Here is a 20,285-nt window from a genome sequence, read left to right as displayed (position 1 = left end):
CTTCTAGCTCCATTTTGTTGCCACCGCAGTGAGTCAAGTGCGTATCTTCTGGGATGTGTGATAAGAGCAGGGCAGTGCTGTTAACTTTTCATCGCACTTTCTCTTTTGGCTTTTCTGGACTGGACGTGTTGTAGGCTTGTTAAACGTTCCCCAGAAGCCTGAGCCCAAACATCTAGCAAATTGTTTTTTTTTTTTGCCTGATGGGTTCAGCTCAGGCCATAAATCTCAACTCTAATCCTGGTATTCTTGGCCTTTTAATTAGTCAGGTTGTGTCAGTAAAGCAAAAATGTTAATTCGCCTACATTAGGGTTCAATGTATTTCACTGCTTTAGCAAACCCAACACCAAGTAGTGCAGTACTTATAAAATGTTAGGGGATGATTTTCGTGTTACGCCAAAAAACAGGTCTGGTGTAAGTGCGTGTTAGGCCCCTTTACTATGAAGCTTCTAATAAAATCCACCGACTTAATAAAGGGCAAGTGTTTAGTTGAATCTTATTGTGGCTCCAGTTCTGTAAATGCTTCAGTCGTTTCTGAGACGCTGCTGTCGATTGGCTTGGTTCATTTAATCTGCCGCCATTGCTCAAACTACAATTCTAAAATGGCGCAGAAAATCAACGCCATTGTTTACTACGTTTTCTGTTCGCTGATTGGTCAGTGGTCAAAAATCCACTGGAGACAATCCGAGCCAAGGCTAGGTGTATAATTAACGATTTGAACCAGGAGCGGGGCAAAAACATGGCTTGGCGACGCCTGGTTTTAAACCTGAATTTGACTTTCACTTAAACTCCATTATTCGGAACTACCTGGGCCCATTTTCGGAGAGTACGGAACCAAAAAGCGACTGTAACTCAGCGTCGGGTGTGAGAGATAAACTAAAGAAAATCTACATACACAAAAAAAACCCCATTGTATTACATGTTTAATAGCTAGTATTTTATTATAGCAATATAAATTTATAAATGGCAACTAATTATAGCTACAATTAGCATTTTATTGCCAATTACAGCATAAAATGCTATAATTAGGATTTGTAAAAGAACCAGCATGAATTAAAGTTCTCTGGACCCTTTTCTCTTTAGGTGTCATGTCTGTTGAAGCAGACGACTCCGTTTCAACACACCCGAGTCAAATCAGATCATTAGCAAGAAAGTTCAGCCGACAATCTTTATTAACTTTACAGGTTACAAAAAGGTTTAGAAAAACAACATATTTACAACAGCAGCAACACGGTGTGAGAGCTGTCCAGGAGAATGTGAACCGGTCTGGCTTCACCGACTTAAAACACAAGTGAGGAGGCTCTAGGTTCTGTGGTCGTGGTCTTTCTGCAGCCAAACCTGAAAATTGCAGTTCTGAACTTCAGAGATGCGTCCCCTGAGCAGAGTGTATTTCATATTCTTGGACAGTGAGCATCAAAGGAAAGTGGAAGGAAGCCTAAAGACGCGTCACTTTGCCACCTCCATGTTTTTGGTGCGTTTGGCGGAATCTCCGTTAGCTTTGTGGATCCCGTTGGTGGGGGGCTCCTGGTCGTCGTCCTGCTTCACCCTCTTCACTTCAGCTTCCTTTACTGGACTTTCTGGTTTCCTCTGAAAGGAAGCACAGAAAAAAATAGGGCACCATAGCACAGGGCATTCTGGGTAAATACAACCAAAACAAACAAGTCTAGAGCTAATGGGATAAATGGCTTGTGGATCAAAAACTACTGTAATGCAGCCAAAACAGCACCTGGGTCCCACTAATGCCAATTGATGCATATTCTACACATACAAGAATTGGCCCATTTCTACATTTCACATATTGTGCTAAATATACATAAAACTGCTTAATTTAATATCCACCTGACAGCAAGAAAATGTTTAAAAAAAAAAAAAAAAACACACAAATTTAGGCAGTAAGAGGTTTACAAAATAAAAATCATATAAAAGGCACTTTATAACTTCACTGAGTACCAGAATGCATCATCATCAACTGCATGTTTGAATTGGATTATTCCTGTTCCAGTCCCATCTGAACTTTTGGATAGAATTCCTTTAAAAAATTACTTTAAAGGGAGGCGAGATCCTCAACCTGCACCAGGGTCACCGTCAAATGTCTGAGCGCTCACCTTCTTTCTGACCAGGTGGGAGATATCGGACACTGGGACGGTGGAGGGATGTTCACTGGTGCTGTTGGTGCTTTGCAGCTGGTTGGGAAATTGAGACAAATAGCCATTAGGAAAAACAACGTTCAGGCGGTTAGAGACACAACCAAAACTTTGCTTCTGACAAATAAGAAAGGAACCAGAACTAGTTCAAGTTAAAGTTAGATCATAACACTCCCCCCTGCTGGTCATCTAGGGGACATTCCACGATGTTTGACGGATGGGGAGAGTTTAGGTCTTTTCAGGAACCTCCTCTGTATTTTGTTTGGGTTTTGGATGCCTGGCCTACATCAGACCTTTTCACAATGTCAGGAAGTGAGGGTTTAAGAAATCAGAAGCTTCAAATATCTCGTTTTCAGCTGTAAACACTTCCCAGTGTCAATGTTTCATCCGTGTAAGCCCTGCTATTTCAGGAGCAGACTTACTGCTGGACTGGACGAAGAGTCAGCAGGGCCGACGGTAGAATCGGGCAAGGCAGAGGAACTGGAGGCTCCATCCTACAGGTGGGAACAAAGCAAACAAAGAACTCAGGACAGGAGCTGTGGAGGGTCCGTCAGCATTAAGAATGCAAACATGAGAATTGTACATCTATGGATTGGTCCAAATAATCCAAGTATTCAGAATATAAGCAACATCTTGGTAGGTTATTTCTTTCTTTGAAAGAACTTCTGCAGGATTTCACCAACTCAAAGACTTTGTAAGGCTAGGAACAGAATTGAAAATATGTATAACTACAGAAATGTATAAAAAGAAAAATCGCAAATAACTTGCATGGATTGGCCTGAGAAGTGAGCCAATGGCAAAGAAACATCATCCAGCCAACTGGTTAGAAATGTGAACTTACCCATGACAGATGTACAAAAGCTGGCTAGCTTCATGCTAGCTAGCCTTCAATTGTGTATTAGTAGCGTGTTAGCGGTAGCCACAACTGCCTCTAATCACAGAACGCAATAAAGTCGTCTGCGTGCGAATCAAAGTTCTGCATAACAGTGAAATCCTTAAGAAAAAAAGAGCAAGCTTCACAGAATATAAGACTAAATAATTCTGGCACAACAAAATGTAATGCCTGTGATTAAGGTAATTAAGGCTAACTCTTTTTCTTTTTAGTGAACTTAATGTGATTTTAGATACACAAATGTAAGACTAAGGATGCAGATCCCCTGTAGTAAAAAGAAAAACCCAGATTAAGCAGTTTGTCCATTCCCAGCTCACCTGAGCCGCCTCAGCGCTGCCCTTCATCCCCTCAGTGGCGTCCTCCACCTTCTCCTGGATCTCTGGGAGCAGAGCCTTCAGCTCCTCCATCTCCTTCCTCTCCTCTTCCAGAGCTTCTGGACTCTCGGCTTTGTCCATCATCTCCTGCAGTTTCTCTGAAAGGTCAACAACGTCAGACTAAAAGGTCGGCTCTCCGCGTGGTGATCTGCTGAGGTGCCAGGCGCCTCACCCAGCCTGTTCTTGATGACCGAGATGGAGTTATTCAGGGCCTGGATGGCCGGGGCGTACTGGAGGTTCAGGCTGTGGGTGACCCCCAGCTGGTAGTGGGTCTCTGCCAGCAGGCGGCTGTCTGGGTCCAGGTGCTTCAGCTGGACCTTCAGACACTCCTGGAAGTCCTCGAGTGCCTGGTTGTAATTTCCTGACACGCAGATTCAATATGAGCAACAATATTCCAGAACAAATGTCTTAAATCAGGGGGGTCCAACGTGTGGCCCGGGAATTGATTTTATGATTACAGTTTGATTTAAGGGAAAAATAAAAATGGATTGGGGCGTGCAGGGGGTTAGCGCGCCCCACGTTTGGAGGCCTTAGTCCTCGACGCGGACGTCGCGGGTTCGACTCCCGGTCCCGACGACCTTTGCCGCATGTTTTCCCCCCTCTCCTCACCCTCCGTCCTGTCTGCCTACTGTACAAAAAATACAAGCCACTAGCGCCGCAAAAACTCTTCGGAGAAAAAAATGGTAAAAAAAAAAAAATGGACGGGCTGGATTTACATCTTCATGGAACTGCAGTCGGCAGCTGCACAAAATCAGTCTAAGGGCCATAAATGACCCCAGTGCCACACTTTGGGCACCCCTTACATACATCATTTTCCTCTTAGTTACATATTGTCACCTTCCTAAAGCAATGACCTAAGACTGAAAAAAAAAATACAAATAAAAATTGGCAAAACGATTGGCCCAGGCCGTTATTTTAGGAAAGTGACAATATGCCCTCCCAGCAAACAATACCCTCAAAATCTAACAGCGTGTTGAAAAAGTGAGTCTTTTTACCCGACTCGGCAGAAACCTCTCCCAGCTTCAGGTGGGTCTGCGCCGCCATCAGCTGGTCGTCCTTCCCCTCCTTCCTGAGTCAAACGGAAACATGAGGTCAGATCCCAGCAGGCGTCTGGATCCCGCAGGCGTCGCTGCAGCTCTACCTTCTGTAGATGACTTTAGCCACTTCCAGCATCTCCCAGGCCAGCTGCAGGTTCCCCACCTCCTCATCCTCACTGTCCTGGAGGAAGGTCAGGGCACCGTGAGCCCACGTCACGCTTTCCGTCTGAAGGCCAGTGTGCGGTCAGTACCTTGTCAGCAGTGGGCTCCCCTTCACCGAGCTCCTCCACTTCAGCCTCCGTCTCTTCGTCGTCCTCGTCTTCATCGCCTGCAGAGGGGAGGTGTGGTTACCATGGCACCCAGCTGAAACCACTCGTTTCCATTAAGCGCAAAATTGCACAAATTGGAATTGTGGAAATAAATTTGCTTTATTGAAACACTTTTTTTTGTGCGAGTTGCATGATCGATAACTGGATGTTACTACTGGTGGAAATGAAGAAGACGACAGGAAGTGACCCGGCCTGTTTAACGACTTATCACCCCAAATGTATTCATGTGGGATTTTAATCGTGTTTCTTATTTAATGGGAAACTGCAATTGTGAAATTGCAGGGGTTTTTTCTCCAACATTTGCAGAATGTTGGCAAAGTTCTGAGCACACTCGTAGTGGAAATGCAGCTACTTATGCTTTGCTGCAGAAATTAAAATACAAGCAATTAATTTGATCAATTAATTGAATTCCTGGTTTTTGAAGATTTATAATTTTTGGAAGGAAAAACTAAAAAGAAATCACAATTTTGTTTTTTCCCCTCCCAACTATGAACTCCTCGGGCTTCCGTAGGTCAGAGTGATGTCGCCACACCAAAGGCGGCCATCTTGTTTGACTAGTGTGTTTTACAGCTATTTTTACAGAGTTTGAATTCAGGATAACTCTGCAATGGAATATCAGGGTTCGGCTAAGATTTTTTTTCCAGTTTTAATTACGAGAATAAAGTCATAATATTGCAAGAATTCGGACAAATTAGGAGAAATAAGTAGAAATTTTCTGAAAACTCAAAAAAAGAAAAACAAAAAAAAAAAAATCTTTTTCCCCCCAGAATTCTAAGACGGTCTTTCGGTAAAACTGCATCCCTTTTCTGCCAATATTGACATCAGCCAAGTTTTGTGCCCAGTTGTGACAGAAACATCTCTACAGTCTGGATAAATCAGATGTTTACCTCCAGCTTCCTCTGGTTTATCTGTAGATTCTTCCTGTTCAGCAGCAGCTTCAGATTCTCCCTCCTTCTCCTCAGCAGGTGATTCATCCTCGCCGTCCTCTTCCTCCTCCTCTGGTGTAGCCTCTGAGCCTTCAGTCTTGCTCTCCTCCGTCGCCTCGCTCTGCTTCTCGGAGTCTGTTTTCTTCTCCGCCATGGCATCGTACACCTGAACCCTCAGCTCGTCTCTGGACTTTTCTAACAATGCGATGGATGAGCGTTAAGCGTCGACGCCAGCTCCCAGTGGGATTTGAAGTAGTTAGCCCCGCCCCCTCACCATCAACATTTTCTACGGTCTCAACGTTGGAGTCTTTGGGCTTTTCCTCCTCCTCCTCCTCCGGGACTCCTTCCAGAGCGTTCCCCAGGACAGAGTTCTCCATCCTGTAATCACATCCTGTCGTTCACATCTGCAGACTCAAAGCGCCGTCAAGCGGCGGTTAAAGCTGGTTTAACGTTTTTTGAACCCACCGTGCCAAATCCAGCAGTGCTTTCCCACACCAGTAGAACGCCTCCCCGCACTCATCCGCCGTGTCTCCGTACTTCTTAGCTCTGAAATTATTTTTTTTCTCCCGTCAATATCATCATCAAGTTACACATCAGCCAAAATATTCTGTTTCGAATTGTACTTCTGCAAAATGTTTGGAGGAGGAAAAAAATGCCCCTTTTACTAAATAAAATTAAATTACTTTTATTTTAAAAAATAAAATAAAATTAAGTAGAAAACAAAAAATCTGAACATTTTTAAAAATACATATGTTCTTTTGTACGAAGGCCATACGTGAAAAGTGACCAGACCTGTTGTTAATGGAGATAATACACAGAATGGACATGTAACTGCATTGAAATATACAGCAATATATTTTATTGCAGTTGGAAGGACCCCGAGGGTGTTTGTTGTTTTATATTTTGTACAGGCAGTGAGTCAGTCCTCTATTCTGCCATAGGTTAGCTATTGTCAAACACAGGAAAGAAATAAAATGTTTGGCTATTGTAAGCTTACATATTCAGCTCCAGTTCCCAGTTGGGTTATCATTTGAATGATTGTATTTTCCTGGTGACAAAATTGGACCAATTTGTTTGACACACAACATTGAGACTGAAGATGCAGTTAATGGATGGACTTGGGAAAAAAAACAACAACAAAAAAAAAACTTCACTCCATCAGGGTTTCTACACGCTTTTGGACCAGGCATTTCAAAACTCAATTGTTTGTCCCTTTAAAACTCAGTTTTGATGGTAAACTGAAAAGTTCTGAATAAATTTAAAGTCGACGATTTTTATTTATTTTTTTTGCTGAGGTCAGACCTCGAGGTTGTGCCTCACCTTTTAACCTTAACGCTACGTTTCTAAGAGACAGCGAGGAAAAGGTGGCTATTGAAAAATGGGGACCAAACATTTTCTTTGAGAACATTTATAAGTGACCATTTTCACTGTAACATGTAATTAAAAGCAACCATTGAAACAGCCGTGAAAGCCAACTGCGAACAACGCGGTTTGGGCCGCATTCACTCCTTTCTATTATTACGATAACGCAGGAAACCCGAAGGAAACCGGCACAAAGGAGAGGATGCTTAACGCCAGAATTTTAGACAACCAAAAATATAGCCTGTTAGAAATGCATAAATAAATAGACAACTTCTCGAGATACAAAATTCAACAATACAAAATGAAGAAACTATTTGCAACCAAAAGATATATATACACAAGATACTGAGTGAGAGTCTTTTTGTCTGCCGCCGGTTTACTCACAGCATCCCGCAGGCCTCCTGCAGGGCGCTCACTGCCTCCACCACCTTCCCCGTCACCAGGAACTTCTTGCCGGTCCCGACGAGCTTGTTGGCCTCCTCCATTTTGGCTTCACTGAACAGAGAAACCAAAGCAAGTGGTCACTTGAGTTTAAATATATATATATATATTTTCTTGCAATAAAATAATAAGTTGTATACTTACGCTGGTAAACTTACATAAAATTTTGAAGAGTGCTAAGAAACAGCAGACCTTGTTGAAGACTACCACTGGCAGCGAGGGGTTCAGGAGATGTGACGTGTGAGTCGCTCCTCGCGTGGACTGCTGAACTGCTCTGTTGTTTCAATTTAGCGCGAAACGGGCTCGCTCCTTCCGGAGTCGTAGACAAACGCGGGAGAATTCTTAAAGGTACAGACACATTTGTTCTGAAACAGTATGTTGTGTTCATGTTGTTCATCCACCGCTTGATTGAAAAGAAACTCTTCCATATGTTTCATTTAATCTAAAACGGCGGTGTTCATCGTCTTATGAGAATTTCTTGAAATACAAAAAAGAGTATTAAACGATTGGAGTTTAAGGGCAAAATTGTGGGGGGGGAAATGCCTTGTGAGAACAAATGCAATAGGAACCGATTAATCTGGTATAGATTAATATCCCAGCCCAGGGCAGCATCCTGGGAGGAGGTGAGATGATCATTTTATGAATGTTCATTATTGAAAAAACTGAACCTGAAAAAGCAATAAGCCATAAAATTATCAAAGGTAAAAGAACATTCAAAATGTCTTTATCTTATATGGCAAGTCGAATAAAATCAATATTGACCTCTGCTTTAAAGATCTTAAGTGTAAATTATATAGATCAGGTTCTTATCAGGTCATGTAGATCAGTGGTCTCCAACCTTTTATTACCGCGGCCCGGGGTGGGAGGGAGCAGGGCCGTGCAGAGACCTATGGAGGGGCAGGGGCTCAAATTTAAAAAAGGGGCACATTGAACAAGACTATTGTCCTCAGAGGAGATTTCTAATGCAAAGGAGATTTGCGTGATGCACATCATGAATTCAACATGACTAGATGATTCAGCTGTTATTAGTTTCACAGTGGAGAAGGAATTTGTGCAAATAACTTTTTGCCTCATATCTTATTCAGTTCTCTGTGATTCATTTATGAAGAACAAATTCAGAAACCATCTAAGATGATGTGGAGACTGGTACCCATCTTACCGATTGGTGAGTTGCTCATTTCATCCATAACATTTCTATATTTTTGGAGATCAAATGTTTAAAAAAAACCTTTGTACAACAGGACAGAGGAAATATATAAATGACACAGCTAAGCAGTGAAAACCAGAGAAGTCAGCCAGCCAGTGTTTTCCTTATGAACAGAGCAAGTAATTAAGGCAAGACATGATAAGTTGAAGAGGATCCTCCTCACTCCCAGTTCAAAATAGATCAAGCAGATGGTTTAGAGCCAGTTTCTAAACGTGACTGATGTGTGTCTAACTTCTGGAAAAATACTTACTCTCTATAAAACCAATCAAAAACACTTGTATTAATTTATTTGTTTACGAGTATTCTCATAGGTAAAGTTACACGTACGTATGAGTTGAAAAACAGGACAAATACAAAACTTACATTTATGCACATTTACTGACTTAAATTCACAAATTTAGATGTCTACGCATGCATTTTTAATTGACAGTAGTTTTATCTCATACATAACTCCTTGTGTTTCCATAGCAACTAAAACAAACAAGAACCTGACACAGGTCGTGTGACATCATCATGTCATCGGTGTTCTCATCGATGATGTCATAAAGGTTCAAGCGAATATTATTATCATTTGGAATCCAAGAATTCTCAGTTTGCTTTTCAACGCCGTTGGAGGTACAACACTTTGATAGAGAGACGATTTCGGACAGTGATTTTAGAAACCATTTCAACTACAGTCAAGATGATTTTAACCATCGGTTGGGGCCTTGGGTATCTTGTCACGAAGGGAGTAGAAAAGTTGCTGGGATATCGCATTAAAGATGAAGACCTTTCAGCAGAGAGATCAACTGACGAAAGTCCAGAACACTTTGATTTTGACGTCGTCGCTGAAGACGATATAAAACACAAGGATGTTTCAAAGGAGAGCACATCTGAAGATGAACAACATAAGCACTTTGGATTTGAAGATTTCGTTGAAGACGATGAAAAACACACTGATGTTTCAAAGGAGAGCTCATCTGAAGATGGACGATACAAGAATTTTGAATTTGAAAATTTCGTTGAAGACGATGAAAAACACAGTGTTGTTTCTTCAGAAAGCTCATCTGAAGATGGAAGATTTGAGTCCTCAGGTTCTGACATCGTCTCTGAAGACGATGTAAAACACACTGATGTTTCTGCAGAGAGCTCATCTGAAGATGGAAGATTTGAGTCCTCAGGTTCTGACATCGTCTCTGAAGACGATGTAGAACACAGTGATGTTTCTTCAGAAAGCTCATCTGAAGATGAAAGATTTGAGTCCTCAGGTTCTGACATTGTCTCCGAAGACGAAGTAGAACACAGCGATGTTTCTTCAGAGAGCTCATCTGAAGATGAAAGATTTGAGCAGCACCCAGCAGGGTGGGCGGAGACACAGGAAGGAGCCGAATGTGGGTCCGACGGGCAACGTCGGTGCTGGGGCCGGGCCACTGGAGGCTGGTCCGGAGGTCGACGTCGGTACAGAGGCCAGGCTGCGGGAGGCGGGTCCGCCAGGCAACGTCGGCGCAGGGACCGGGCCACAGGAGGCGGCGACAAGGAGTCTCTGGGAGAATCTGGAGGAGCACTAGGAGGCTGGTTCTCGGGAGGAGGACTAGGGGGCGACGAGGAAACATTGGGAAAACTAGGGAGCTCGGAGGAGACGCTAGGGAGCTCGGAGGGAAAGCTAGGGAGCTTGGAGGGAAAGCCAGGGAGCTTGGAGGGGACGCTAGGGAGCTTGAAGGAGAAGCTAGGGAGCTTGGAGGGGACGCTTGGGAGCTTGAAAGAGAAGCTAGGGAGCTTGGAGGGAAAGCCAGGGAGCTTGGAGGAGACGCTAGGGAGCTTGGAGGGAACACTAGGGAGCTCGGAGGAGACGCTAGGGAGCTTGGAGGGGACGCTAGGGAGCTTGAAGGAGAAGCTAGGGAGCTTGGAGGGAAAGCCAGGGAGCTTGGAGGAGACGCTAGGGAGCTTGGAGGGAACACTAGGGAGCTCGGAGGAGACGCTAGGGAGCTCGGAGGAGACGCTATGGAGCTCGGAGGGAAAGCTAGGGAGCTTGGAGGGGACGCTAGGGAGCTTGAAGGAGAAGCTAGGGAGCTTGGAGGGGACGCTTGGGAGCTTGAAAGAGAAGCTAGGGAGCTCGGAGGGAAAGCCAGGGAGCTTGGAGGGGACGCTAGGGATCTCGGAGGGAAAGCTAGGGAACTTGGAGGGAAAGCTAGGGAGCTTGGAGGGAAAGCCAGGGAGCTTGGAGGGGACGCTAGGAAACTCGGAGGAACTAGGAAGCTCTTTAGGGGCCAAGAACCCACTAACTGGGCCCGAAGGCTCACTTACGGGGAACAGGCCACGCCATCAGCCGCGCCCCCTGGCTGGCGCCCCCTGGCTGGCGACCGCCTGGAAACCCATCATCATGGGGACCAGAGCGAAGGCGATAGTGTGCTCTCTTCGCCGAGGCGCTGGAGCAGGCTTAGGAGCGACGGCTGATGGGGGCGTGGGAGCGGCAGCCACAGCGGTGACGACCGGAGGTGTGGAGGACGCAGGGGCTGGAGGTTCTATTCGCTGCACTATGATTTCTAGTTGAGTTATGTTTTTTCGTAGTTAAATTTCGTAGTTCCGTCTCGTATCAAACGTCTTTTCTTTTTTTTATCGCTTAAAATGAGTCCACAAACTATCACGACTGCTTCTACATCATCATGTTCAGAAGGGGCTTCATTTACCTTTATCAAAAGGAAAGGAAGTAGGCAAAGACCGGGTAAAAAGATCTAATGCGACGGTTTCTCCAGCCCCTCCTCTCGAAAGCGATTAAGGTGCTTTTGGAGAGGAGCTAGAAATTTCTAATTTGGTTGAAGAAAATATCCCTGATGAGATAATAACCGAGCATTTTGAAGCTGGAGACGTTTCAGTAACTGGGACAGAACATGTGTTGTTGAGTTCAGTTACTTAAACATTCATGACAAGAGACACAAAATTTTCTGGGATCAAAGGGTAAAAAGATTAAGACAGGTTTCCTGTTTGCAGGTTTCTCTCTGGGCGCTCCGGCTTCCTGCCACAGTCTAACATCATGACTGTTTGGTTAATTGGCCTCTAAATTCTCCTTAGATGTTAATAAAACATTAATTTTGTGAATAAAACTGTTGGACAGTGGCTCAGTTGGGAGCACTGTTGCCTTGCAGCATCAAAGTCCTGGGTTTGAATCCCCTCTCTCATAACCCACTTTCCTGTCTACTCCTATTAAATAAAGGCCACTAGAGCCTTTATTTCCCAAAAAGGCTCTGAAATAATAAATGTATTTCTGACATTTAATTACAAAATGTCAGAAATAGATTTTGTAATTACATTTCATGAATAAAATATCAAAAAGAAATTTGCAGGTTTCTCTCCGGGTGCTCCGGCTTCCTGCTACACTTTAAATTCATGATTGTAAACACATTATTTATATATATATATATATATATATATGCCCTGCGACAGACTGGCGACCTGTCCAGGGTGTACCCCGCCTCTCGCCCGGAACGTAGCTGGAGATGGGCACCAGCAACCCTCCCGACCCCATTAGGGACAAGGGTGAACAGAAAATGGATGGATGGATGGATGGATGGATATATATATATATATATATATATATATATATATATATATATATATATATATATATGTACTGCTCAAAAAAATAAAGGGAACACTTTAAGTGTTAAACACCTGTTTAAGTGTTCCCTTTATTTTTTTGAGTAGTGTATATATATATATATATATATATATATATATATATATATATATATATATATATATATATATATATATATATATATACTCTTAGACAGCTTATTTTTTCAAAAAATATAATTATTAAGTGGGCAGTGATGTACAGATTAAGACACTTTTATCAGGGTTTCCCTCAGTGTATTTTAAGCCTGGCGGCCCATCATGTTTTAACTACCCGTAACATGTAATTACCCAGTAATATTTGTACCTTTCTGATGTTGTTTATATTTTAATGAACTGAAAATACTCAAATGTTGCCCTGTTCTTAAAAACAAACATCTATAGAGTTCCTCTATTGCTTTTTTTTTTTTTACACTGCAAGCTTTTTTAAATATAACATTAAGTATCCTTCTGCATAAGAAGTCAGCATACCTAAAGCGTCAAAAGACCAACTATAACCAGGATAAAACAGATTTAACTTCATGCGTGACCTAAAGGTGTATAAAACAGTTGTAGATTTATGAAACCTGTTTAGATTTATTTAGCGAACGAACAAAAGAGGAAGCGGTGCAGTATCTACGTGTGTGTATCTGTGCTGCTGCTGGATTCTAAGCAGGTGCCTGTTTGTGTTTCTGCTCTGCATGTTGTGGTCGTACCCTGCTGTGACTGACGGCTCCCCTCTGAGTTTCTCCTGCTGACTTTCTTGCCTCCACCTTGTCAGAACAAGTCTCAGCCTGGCCTCTCTCAGTCAGCCTCTCGCTCATCAGTCTGTCCTCTGTAGGGGCATAGATGTACTCTATTGCACATCTGGATATGTTATAAAATAATCCATCCATTTGTTTTCCATCCTCACATTATACTTTTAAAGGTCGCAAGGCCACCGGTGTGTCTCTCAAGTTTGCCGTGGCCTGGGCATGACACGGCTTGGACAGGTCACCAGTCCATCACAGGGAAACACAGACACGCCTGACAATAAAGAATCAATCAGTTTTAAGTTGTTATTTTTATTTAGAAATTTCAAGCGACCAAATTGTTTTCGGACTGTGACAGAAAACGGGAGTACCCAGAGAGAACCTTCTGTAGTCACAGAGAGAACATTCAAACCCCAGACCAAACAGCTCATCAAGGACCCATCTTGGTTTGGGCCATTAGCCTCACAGCACTGTGGTGCCACGGTGAGCTCAAAAGAGATGGTAAGAGCTTCAGGAAGATGGCGGTGGCAGAAGGTTTGGTTTCCTGAGTCTGGCTACAGATCTAAAAAATTCAAAAGAAGACTTTATGTTGTTCCGCAAATAGTCTAAATGTGAAGGACAGTTCAAATAGCTGCCAACAAGCCCAGGTCTGGCTGTCCAAGCAAGTTCACCCTGGAAGTGGAACGCAATATGCCGAAAGAAGTCTCCGAGAAATATCATCACGGGACCTAAAACAGGCTCTCGTTACTGTTGATCTGAAAGTGCCTGCCTGTACAACCAGAAAGGGACTGGACAATTCAAGAAAACATGACGGTCAGACCCAGGTTTGCCAGAGAGAAAGTGGACAAAGGCCAAGAGTTCTGGAGCAACATCCTTTAGATAGATGAGTCTCAAGCTGATTCATTTGTACCCAAGAACAGAGGAGAGAAATCAAACAACAAACCAACAGTGAGTCACAGCTATAAGAATCCTGGTTTAGGGTTTCTTTGCCAACTCGCTACCGTAGAATCCAACATGAGTTCTATGTTTCAGAGAGTGATTGAGCAAAACGTGAAACCATCTGTAAAACAAACAAAAATAATATAATAAACCAGAAACAGAGCTGGACTCAGAATCATGACAATGACCCAAAACATAGCAGAGAATCCACCAAGGACTGCCAGAGGCTGAGAATGCTTTAATTTCCCGTGGCAACCATTCTGCTGCTCAAAACGCCTGGCTGGACCTAGAGCCACCTTCTCCTCTCTGCTGCAGTTTCCACGCTTCCGCCTCACAGAGCAACCTTTCCCCACAACTCCGCCCACTCAACTCCTTCAGACTAGTCAGCAGAAATGAGCAAACACCAGCTGGAACTGCAGTGAAATGCTGGAAAAACACTGTTACCAGGCTAATAGTGGAGCCATGTTGTGCTGACTTGCTGAAGGTGGAGTTTCAGAAAGAGCAGGAGTTTTTAAAGAGACAGTAGCCCGATTTCAAGGCGTTACATTGCGATGTCAAATTTTTTAAAGCCATATTTGATAGCATTTTTATAGCAAATGAAGGTAACGTATTTAGTTGACTGTGCTATAAAATGGCCTTGGAAATACATGACACTGCTCCTTTAAAAGATGTTGTTTTGTTGGTTACATTTCTTAGCAAAAAACTGAACATTTAATGGTGTTCTAATTTTTTTATGATTGCAAATCTTTTGTTGATGAAGAATAACGCATCACAGCTGCATAGCAGTGACATCACTGTCATCACTGTGTTTACGTCTGGTGGAAGAGACTCATCACATTTCTAGCAGTTTTACATCGGATCTCTGGTGCAACTTTGTTGTTATTCCTCAGGGTTCATTGAAACCAAGACAATGGGCCCCTGAGGGGCCCTTCAAACATCCTGCAGCTTCAGAATCAGCCGTTGAGCGTATTCACTAATTACGGGGATATTGTGAGACGGGAGATGAACACAGGACAGTGTTTGATCCTGAGCCTACAATGGTGCATCTAAAAGGAGGTTATTATGTCCTCCCCCCCGCCCCCCGCCATACCGTCCCTCTTATCTGGCCCTTGATGAGATTTCTCCTAGGGCAACGGTGTGCAAATATAATCGGTGACAAGAGATGATGGAGGAAAGCGAGGAGGCTGCTTAAGCTTTGAAAAACTCCTGTTTCCTTAGGTAAAACAGATTGATATGAGTCAAGACTACAAAAAACTATTTTGTTTTGAATTTCTGCCTTTAAAAAAAAAATACAAATTGTCTTCCTCTTCAGGTGTAATTGAGCTCCTTAAGCCTCAACATCAGTCCAGTGGCAAGAAGAAAGCCGTCACTAAAAGGTCACAAGGTGAGGTTTGCCACAAGCCAGAACAAACATGCAGAAGAATGTAAATAGTCAATTTAGTTGGCGGCTTTTTAGAATGACTTGGCAAGACCTTCAACTACATACTATTAAATCACGAGAAATTATGTAAAATACAGTGCAATATGCAATACCTCTGAGGTTCCACTTTTGTTATCCTGTTATATATAATATTGATTAAGAAGCATAGCTCTCAAGCACACGTCAGCAGGATTGTTTCTCATGTTTTTATCCATGGTTTTATAAAATCCACACCTATTTGAATATATATACATATATATATATATATATACAGGGGTTGGACAATGAAACTGAAACACCTCTCATTTTAGTGTGAGCTTATTTTAAATCATTTCTTAAGATTATATGACCAGTTTTCGCTTCTCCTTTTTTTTTCTTAACAATTATGATTCCCCTGAATCAAAATGGAAATCATATCAATGTAAAATAAAAATGTGTGTCATAGCTCAACCTTGCAATACAAACTGCTTGTGAAGGATCTGCAAATCCTTATATATATATATATATATATATATATATATATATATATATATATATATATATATATATATATATATATATATATATATATAAGCCAAATAATGAAATTGATGTGACACATGTCATAACCAGACAGCCAGTTGTTAGTTTAACTTCCGTTTTCACTAACCACCAGAAACTGCCTCCATTGTGAAAAGTGTGCAGACAAAGATGTGTGGCGTCCCTCTGCTTATTCACTGAGTAAACAAAGCAGCGGCATGTGAAGAGGAAACGAGAGAGAAAAATCCATTTTGAAGCGAACTGATTAAAGGAACATGATGCAACACGAGTCTAAAGAAAGGAGGAAGTTTCATCTAAGTAATGTTTTTAATGTTTAACAGCTGGAGCAGACTCTAAGGATTAAAAGTTGAACGTTGACTCTTCTGAACACATATTTCATGTCACTGTTGTCTATGTAATGTAGCCTAATATACATAAGATGATAATAGGCAATGATGGTTTTGCATGTGGCCATTAGTTATCTAATAGACAATCGCATTACCTGTTTTGACACAAAATTAATCCTGTAATCTATTTTACGTTTAACTTCTGTCTTCCTTTTTGAAACATTTGCATTGCAGAATTATGTGTCACACAAAATGAAAACGTCTCTCTTAAATATGCGAACCCCATTATTCTCTTTTTCCCAACTTAAGAGGTGATACTTGGAAAAAAAGGGACTTAAAAAACAACACAATTTACATATAGAATAGTGAGCAAAAAACAAACAAACAAAAAAAAACACCACATATTATTTACTATTACAAAAACATCTGGAGTTAGTCATTGGTCAATCTACAATGCACCTGGACTAGAGCCTGTGAAGCAGCTCCACAGCATGATGCTACCAACATCATGCTTGACAGTTACGGTGCTAGTAGGTTCTTAGGCCTTACTTTGACAGGCCTAAACATACTCTGTTACTCTGTGTTAAACAGCTCAGTTTTTGTCTCATCTAAAACATGGCCGCTTTGTGAACTCAAACAAGACCTTTTGTAAGAAGTGCAGAATTTGAAGGTAATTCAATGAAAGAATATACCATAAAATACAGATTCTTTTTATTGCTTGTTCATGGTGATAAGGATGTACTCTACACATGGAATTGGGTTGGGTCACATGGCAACCAACCTCTTGACTCAAAGACCTTTTCCTGGTTTCTTTGCGGAAGAAGGAACCTCGAAAAAAATATGTCTTATGTTTTGGATAAATAATATATTATGCCAATAAAAATATTTTCGAAAGTGACTCGTAAGAATGGATAAATTGCATAAAACGGTTATTTAACACTTCCTCTGAAGGTTTCCTCGACGTAATCCTTCGAGTAACTTACATTCCCAGAAAGGGGGAGACTGAGAAAGTGCAAAGTCACGCTACACTGTGGCGTGGTCAGGACTGGAGAAGTGAACTGAGGAGATGCGTCGCGTTATTTGGTAAAAGTATCGCGAGATTCTGGTGAAGGTATATAAATCCAGTCGACACAGCCAGCCGTTGCACTCTGTACGGCTTTGGATGCGAGGTGAAATTTTCCAAAGGTAGGTGTTTAAAAAAAAAAGAAGAAAATGACAACTTTTCTCTATACATGTATTGCTTTGGAGTAGTTTTTTTGTTTTAAGCTTCCAATTCGCGGTGCTTAAAGGTCAGGGAGTTCTCATTCGTGTTTTTGAGGAATTCAACAAGTGTTATTTTCTTCTCTTTTTTTTTTTTAAATCACAAAACTGTAAATCCAGTGTGATTTGGATTTATCTGAAATCAGGTTTTTTTCTTGTCATTTTTGAATGTTTACCAGGTAAACATACATTTCGGTTCATAAAGAGTCATTTTTCGACGAAAGCACGATGGGGAAAAAAAAAATACGTTTGCATTTATTCATACCCGGAAACACCTGTGAAACAAGAGAAGTGGTCATGGGTTATGTTTCGAAAGATCCCAACTGACTGCAGGCTATTATATACTCAGGCATGTAATAGCCTGAGTAATTTATTGTAAGGTAATGATGCACAATTACCTTGTCTGCGGTTTTTAGCTCTCAGTGAATGATGAGATTTGTTGCTCAACAATACAATTAAGTCAACCTGCATTTAGATTTCTCGAATCTGTTCGCATCTTTCACAAATAAAATTGAATTCAAATTCAAAAATACTTTATTAACCCCAAAGGGAAATGTAATAATGTCCCTAAAGTCAGGTGTGAGAATGGCTGACACAAACATTTCTTGCAACTAGCTGTCGTTGTGTTCAACGAGCAGAAAAGTCGGGAATTTCATTTAATTATTTTGCACGAAACAGGATGTGTAGTTTTGTAATATCAGCATTTCCTCCACCCATCCTTTACAGACTCTGTCTGAGCTCAGTAAAATAATCTAGTGAGCTTTTGTTTATAGTTGAAAATGAGCAAGAAAAAAAAAAATCTTTGAATACTATTTGAACATTTAAAAAAAAAAAAAAAAATCTTTGAGAATTTGGATAATTTTTCATCTGGAACTGTATTGAAAATGTGTAGGAACCCTGAAAAATGTAATGAAATAGAATATTAAACATTACTGTAGCCATGTGAACGATCTCACAGACTTTGTAAACAAAACTTTTTTTTTTTTTTTATTGCACGAGTTGAGCAAGTGGGCTCATATTTATATTAGACATTCCTTTTATAAAATAAACAAGCAGCTGTAAGTTTTCAGAGAGGATGTGTGTAACACTTGGCCATTTCCTTCTCAGTCTGACTGAAGATGGCTGCAGGCAACGCAAAGATTGGAAAACTGGCTCCAGACTTCTTGGCTAAAGCGGTGATGCCGGATGGACAGTTCAAGGACCTGAAGCTGTCGGATTATAGAGGTAAGACCTTTCCTTCGCTGCAGGAAGTGGTTTTTATTATTTTTAACAGACGCTACCTATTAAGGTTTGAATTTAACCCTTTACCCCCTTAGAGGTACAAAACTAATCTCCTCATCTTATTTCCTCTCTGCACAGGGAAGTATGTTGTCTTCTTCTTTTATCCGCTGGACTTCACGTTCGTGTGTCCCACCGAGATCATCGCTTTTAGCGACGCCGCTGAGGACTTCAGGAAGATTGGCTGCGAAGTCATCGCTGCCTCCGTAGACTCTCACTTCTCCCATTTTGCATGGTATTCAACAATCCTTTGTTGTTTTTGCATTCTCGGTGACTACGCATAGTGCTTCAAAAACGCTGCCGTTTTGTGGTCTTCAAGGACAAACACACCACGTAAACAGGGCGGTCTGGGTGCAATGAAGATCCCACTTGTGTCTGACACGCGGCGCACCATCTCCACAGACTACGGTGTCCTGAAGGATGACGAAGGCATCGCCTACAGGTGGGGTGGATGTTAGGTTTTGCCCTCTGGTCTATGCACCAATCTCAAAATGCTCTTCGATTGCTAAAGGTCACACTAGACTTCCCAGCTTTCGTCTGCTTTACCTTTGGCTGATTTGGATTGAACCAGTTTGATTGAACCTGATGTAGCATTTGTTGATCCTAAAATCCATAAGATTCATATATATTTCCTGTATTCCAGGGGTCTGTTCATCATTGATGACAAGGGTGTCCTGAGACAAATCACCATCAACGACCTCCCAGTTGGACGCTCTGTTGAGGAGACCTTGCGTTTGGTTCAAGCATTTCAGTTCACAGACAAACATGGAGAAGGTTTGTGTGTTGCTTCTGTTTTTGCCACTTTTCTTTTGAAATTGTGCACGCTTCTTTTCTGGAACCTCTTTTATCTTTAATCTATGCGCCTGGGCTCATTACTTGTTTATCTCTTCAGTCTGTCCAGCTGGCTGGAAGCCAGGAAGCGACACCATCAAGCCGGACGTGCAGAAAAGCAAAGATTTCTTCTCCAAGCAGCAATAAACTCAAGACCACAGTCTGCCGCCTGCTCTAGCAGATTTCATTTTGCGATAGCGCGTCCAATAATGTTTGACTCGGAGCTATGTCGTCATCATACCGTGTGTGTGTATTATGTCTGTGTAAACTGTGGCCCTGGGACCAAAAGACAGTAATTATGCTGTGGTAGCTATTTTATACTGTAGTCAATTTTTGACAGGTAGCTGAGCAGTCGATCATTAGTGGTGCATACAAAGGAGCTCACAAACGTTTTCATTGGAGCAAAGGCAAGACCATCTGCTCAAAATGTTGTTTTTTTCCCCTATACTCTGAACAAAATTATTATTTCACCTCAATAAATTATGTGTTTGACTTATATGGTGATGTTTTCATGTTTGTCAACAAAACTGCTAACATTTCTGAAAACCCTTGAATTTAAATAAATTGTAGAATTAAGTAGACATTTGAATTTTCTCTACACAATAATTTGTAAAGATGAATCAAAAGCAATTTATATAT

At 41.8% G+C, this 20,285-nt stretch overlaps 2 protein-coding genes across 3 annotated transcripts; one reads left to right on the top strand and one right to left on the bottom strand.

The window, feature by feature from the left end:
* Positions 1-1,151: 1,151 nt before the first annotated feature.
* LOC114145911 (nuclear autoantigenic sperm protein-like) lies at positions 1,152-7,839 on the bottom strand. Of its 2 annotated transcripts, none has more exons than XM_028019588.1 (13): positions 7,647-7,839; positions 7,446-7,556; positions 6,165-6,245; positions 5,974-6,077; positions 5,661-5,894; positions 4,696-4,772; positions 4,549-4,625; positions 4,403-4,476; positions 3,580-3,768; positions 3,351-3,505; positions 2,564-2,635; positions 2,103-2,180; positions 1,152-1,584 (listed from the first exon to the last, which is right to left on the bottom strand). In XM_028019588.1, exons 2-13 carry the CDS (start codon positions 7,544-7,546, stop codon positions 1,444-1,446), a joined length of 1,383 nt encoding a protein of 460 aa, XP_027875389.1. In that variant the 5' UTR covers positions 7,547-7,556; positions 7,647-7,839; the 3' UTR covers positions 1,152-1,443. The 2 variants fall into 2 exon arrangements, with proteins under 2 accessions (XP_027875389.1, XP_027875390.1); XM_028019589.1 differs by having other exon boundaries at positions 7,661-7,839.
* A 9,514-nt stretch (positions 7,840-17,353) lies between these two features.
* Positions 17,354-20,142, top strand: prdx1 (peroxiredoxin 1). The gene is made up of 6 exons (XM_028019614.1): positions 17,354-17,462; positions 18,645-18,761; positions 18,897-19,050; positions 19,135-19,257; positions 19,459-19,589; positions 19,708-20,142. Exons 2-6 carry the CDS (start codon positions 18,656-18,658, stop codon positions 19,791-19,793), a joined length of 600 nt encoding a protein of 199 aa, XP_027875415.1. The 5' UTR covers positions 17,354-17,462; positions 18,645-18,655; the 3' UTR covers positions 19,794-20,142.
* The last annotated feature ends 143 nt before the right edge of the window (positions 20,143-20,285 follow it).

This window comes from Xiphophorus couchianus, chromosome 6 (assembly GCF_001444195.1).
Source record: "Xiphophorus couchianus chromosome 6, X_couchianus-1.0, whole genome shotgun sequence".
NCBI lineage: Eukaryota > Metazoa > Chordata > Actinopteri > Cyprinodontiformes > Poeciliidae > Xiphophorus > Xiphophorus couchianus.
Note: the sequence above shows the minus strand (reverse complement) of the source record. Positions and strands in the feature narration are given on the sequence as shown.

Coding starts and splice junctions, on each gene's coding strand:
- LOC114145911 (XM_028019588.1), bottom strand. CDS start 7,546: ATGGAGGAGGCCAACAAGCTCGTCGGGACCGGCAAGAAGTTCCTGGTG. Junction 4,773..5,660: donor TAAACCAGAGGAAGCTGGAG/GTAAACATCTGA, acceptor TCCCCTCTGCAG/GCGATGAAGACGAGGACGAC. Junction 2,181..2,563: donor ACTCTTCGTCCAGTCCAGCA/GTAAGTCTGCTC, acceptor TTTCCCAACCAG/CTGCAAAGCACCAACAGCAC.
- prdx1 (XM_028019614.1), top strand. CDS start 18,656: ATGGCTGCAGGCAACGCAAAGATTGGAAAACTGGCTCCAGACTTCTTG. Junction 19,051..19,134: donor CACTTCTCCCATTTTGCATG/GTATTCAACAAT, acceptor GTGGTCTTCAAG/GACAAACACACCACGTAAAC. Junction 19,258..19,458: donor GACGAAGGCATCGCCTACAG/GTGGGGTGGATG, acceptor CCTGTATTCCAG/GGGTCTGTTCATCATTGATG.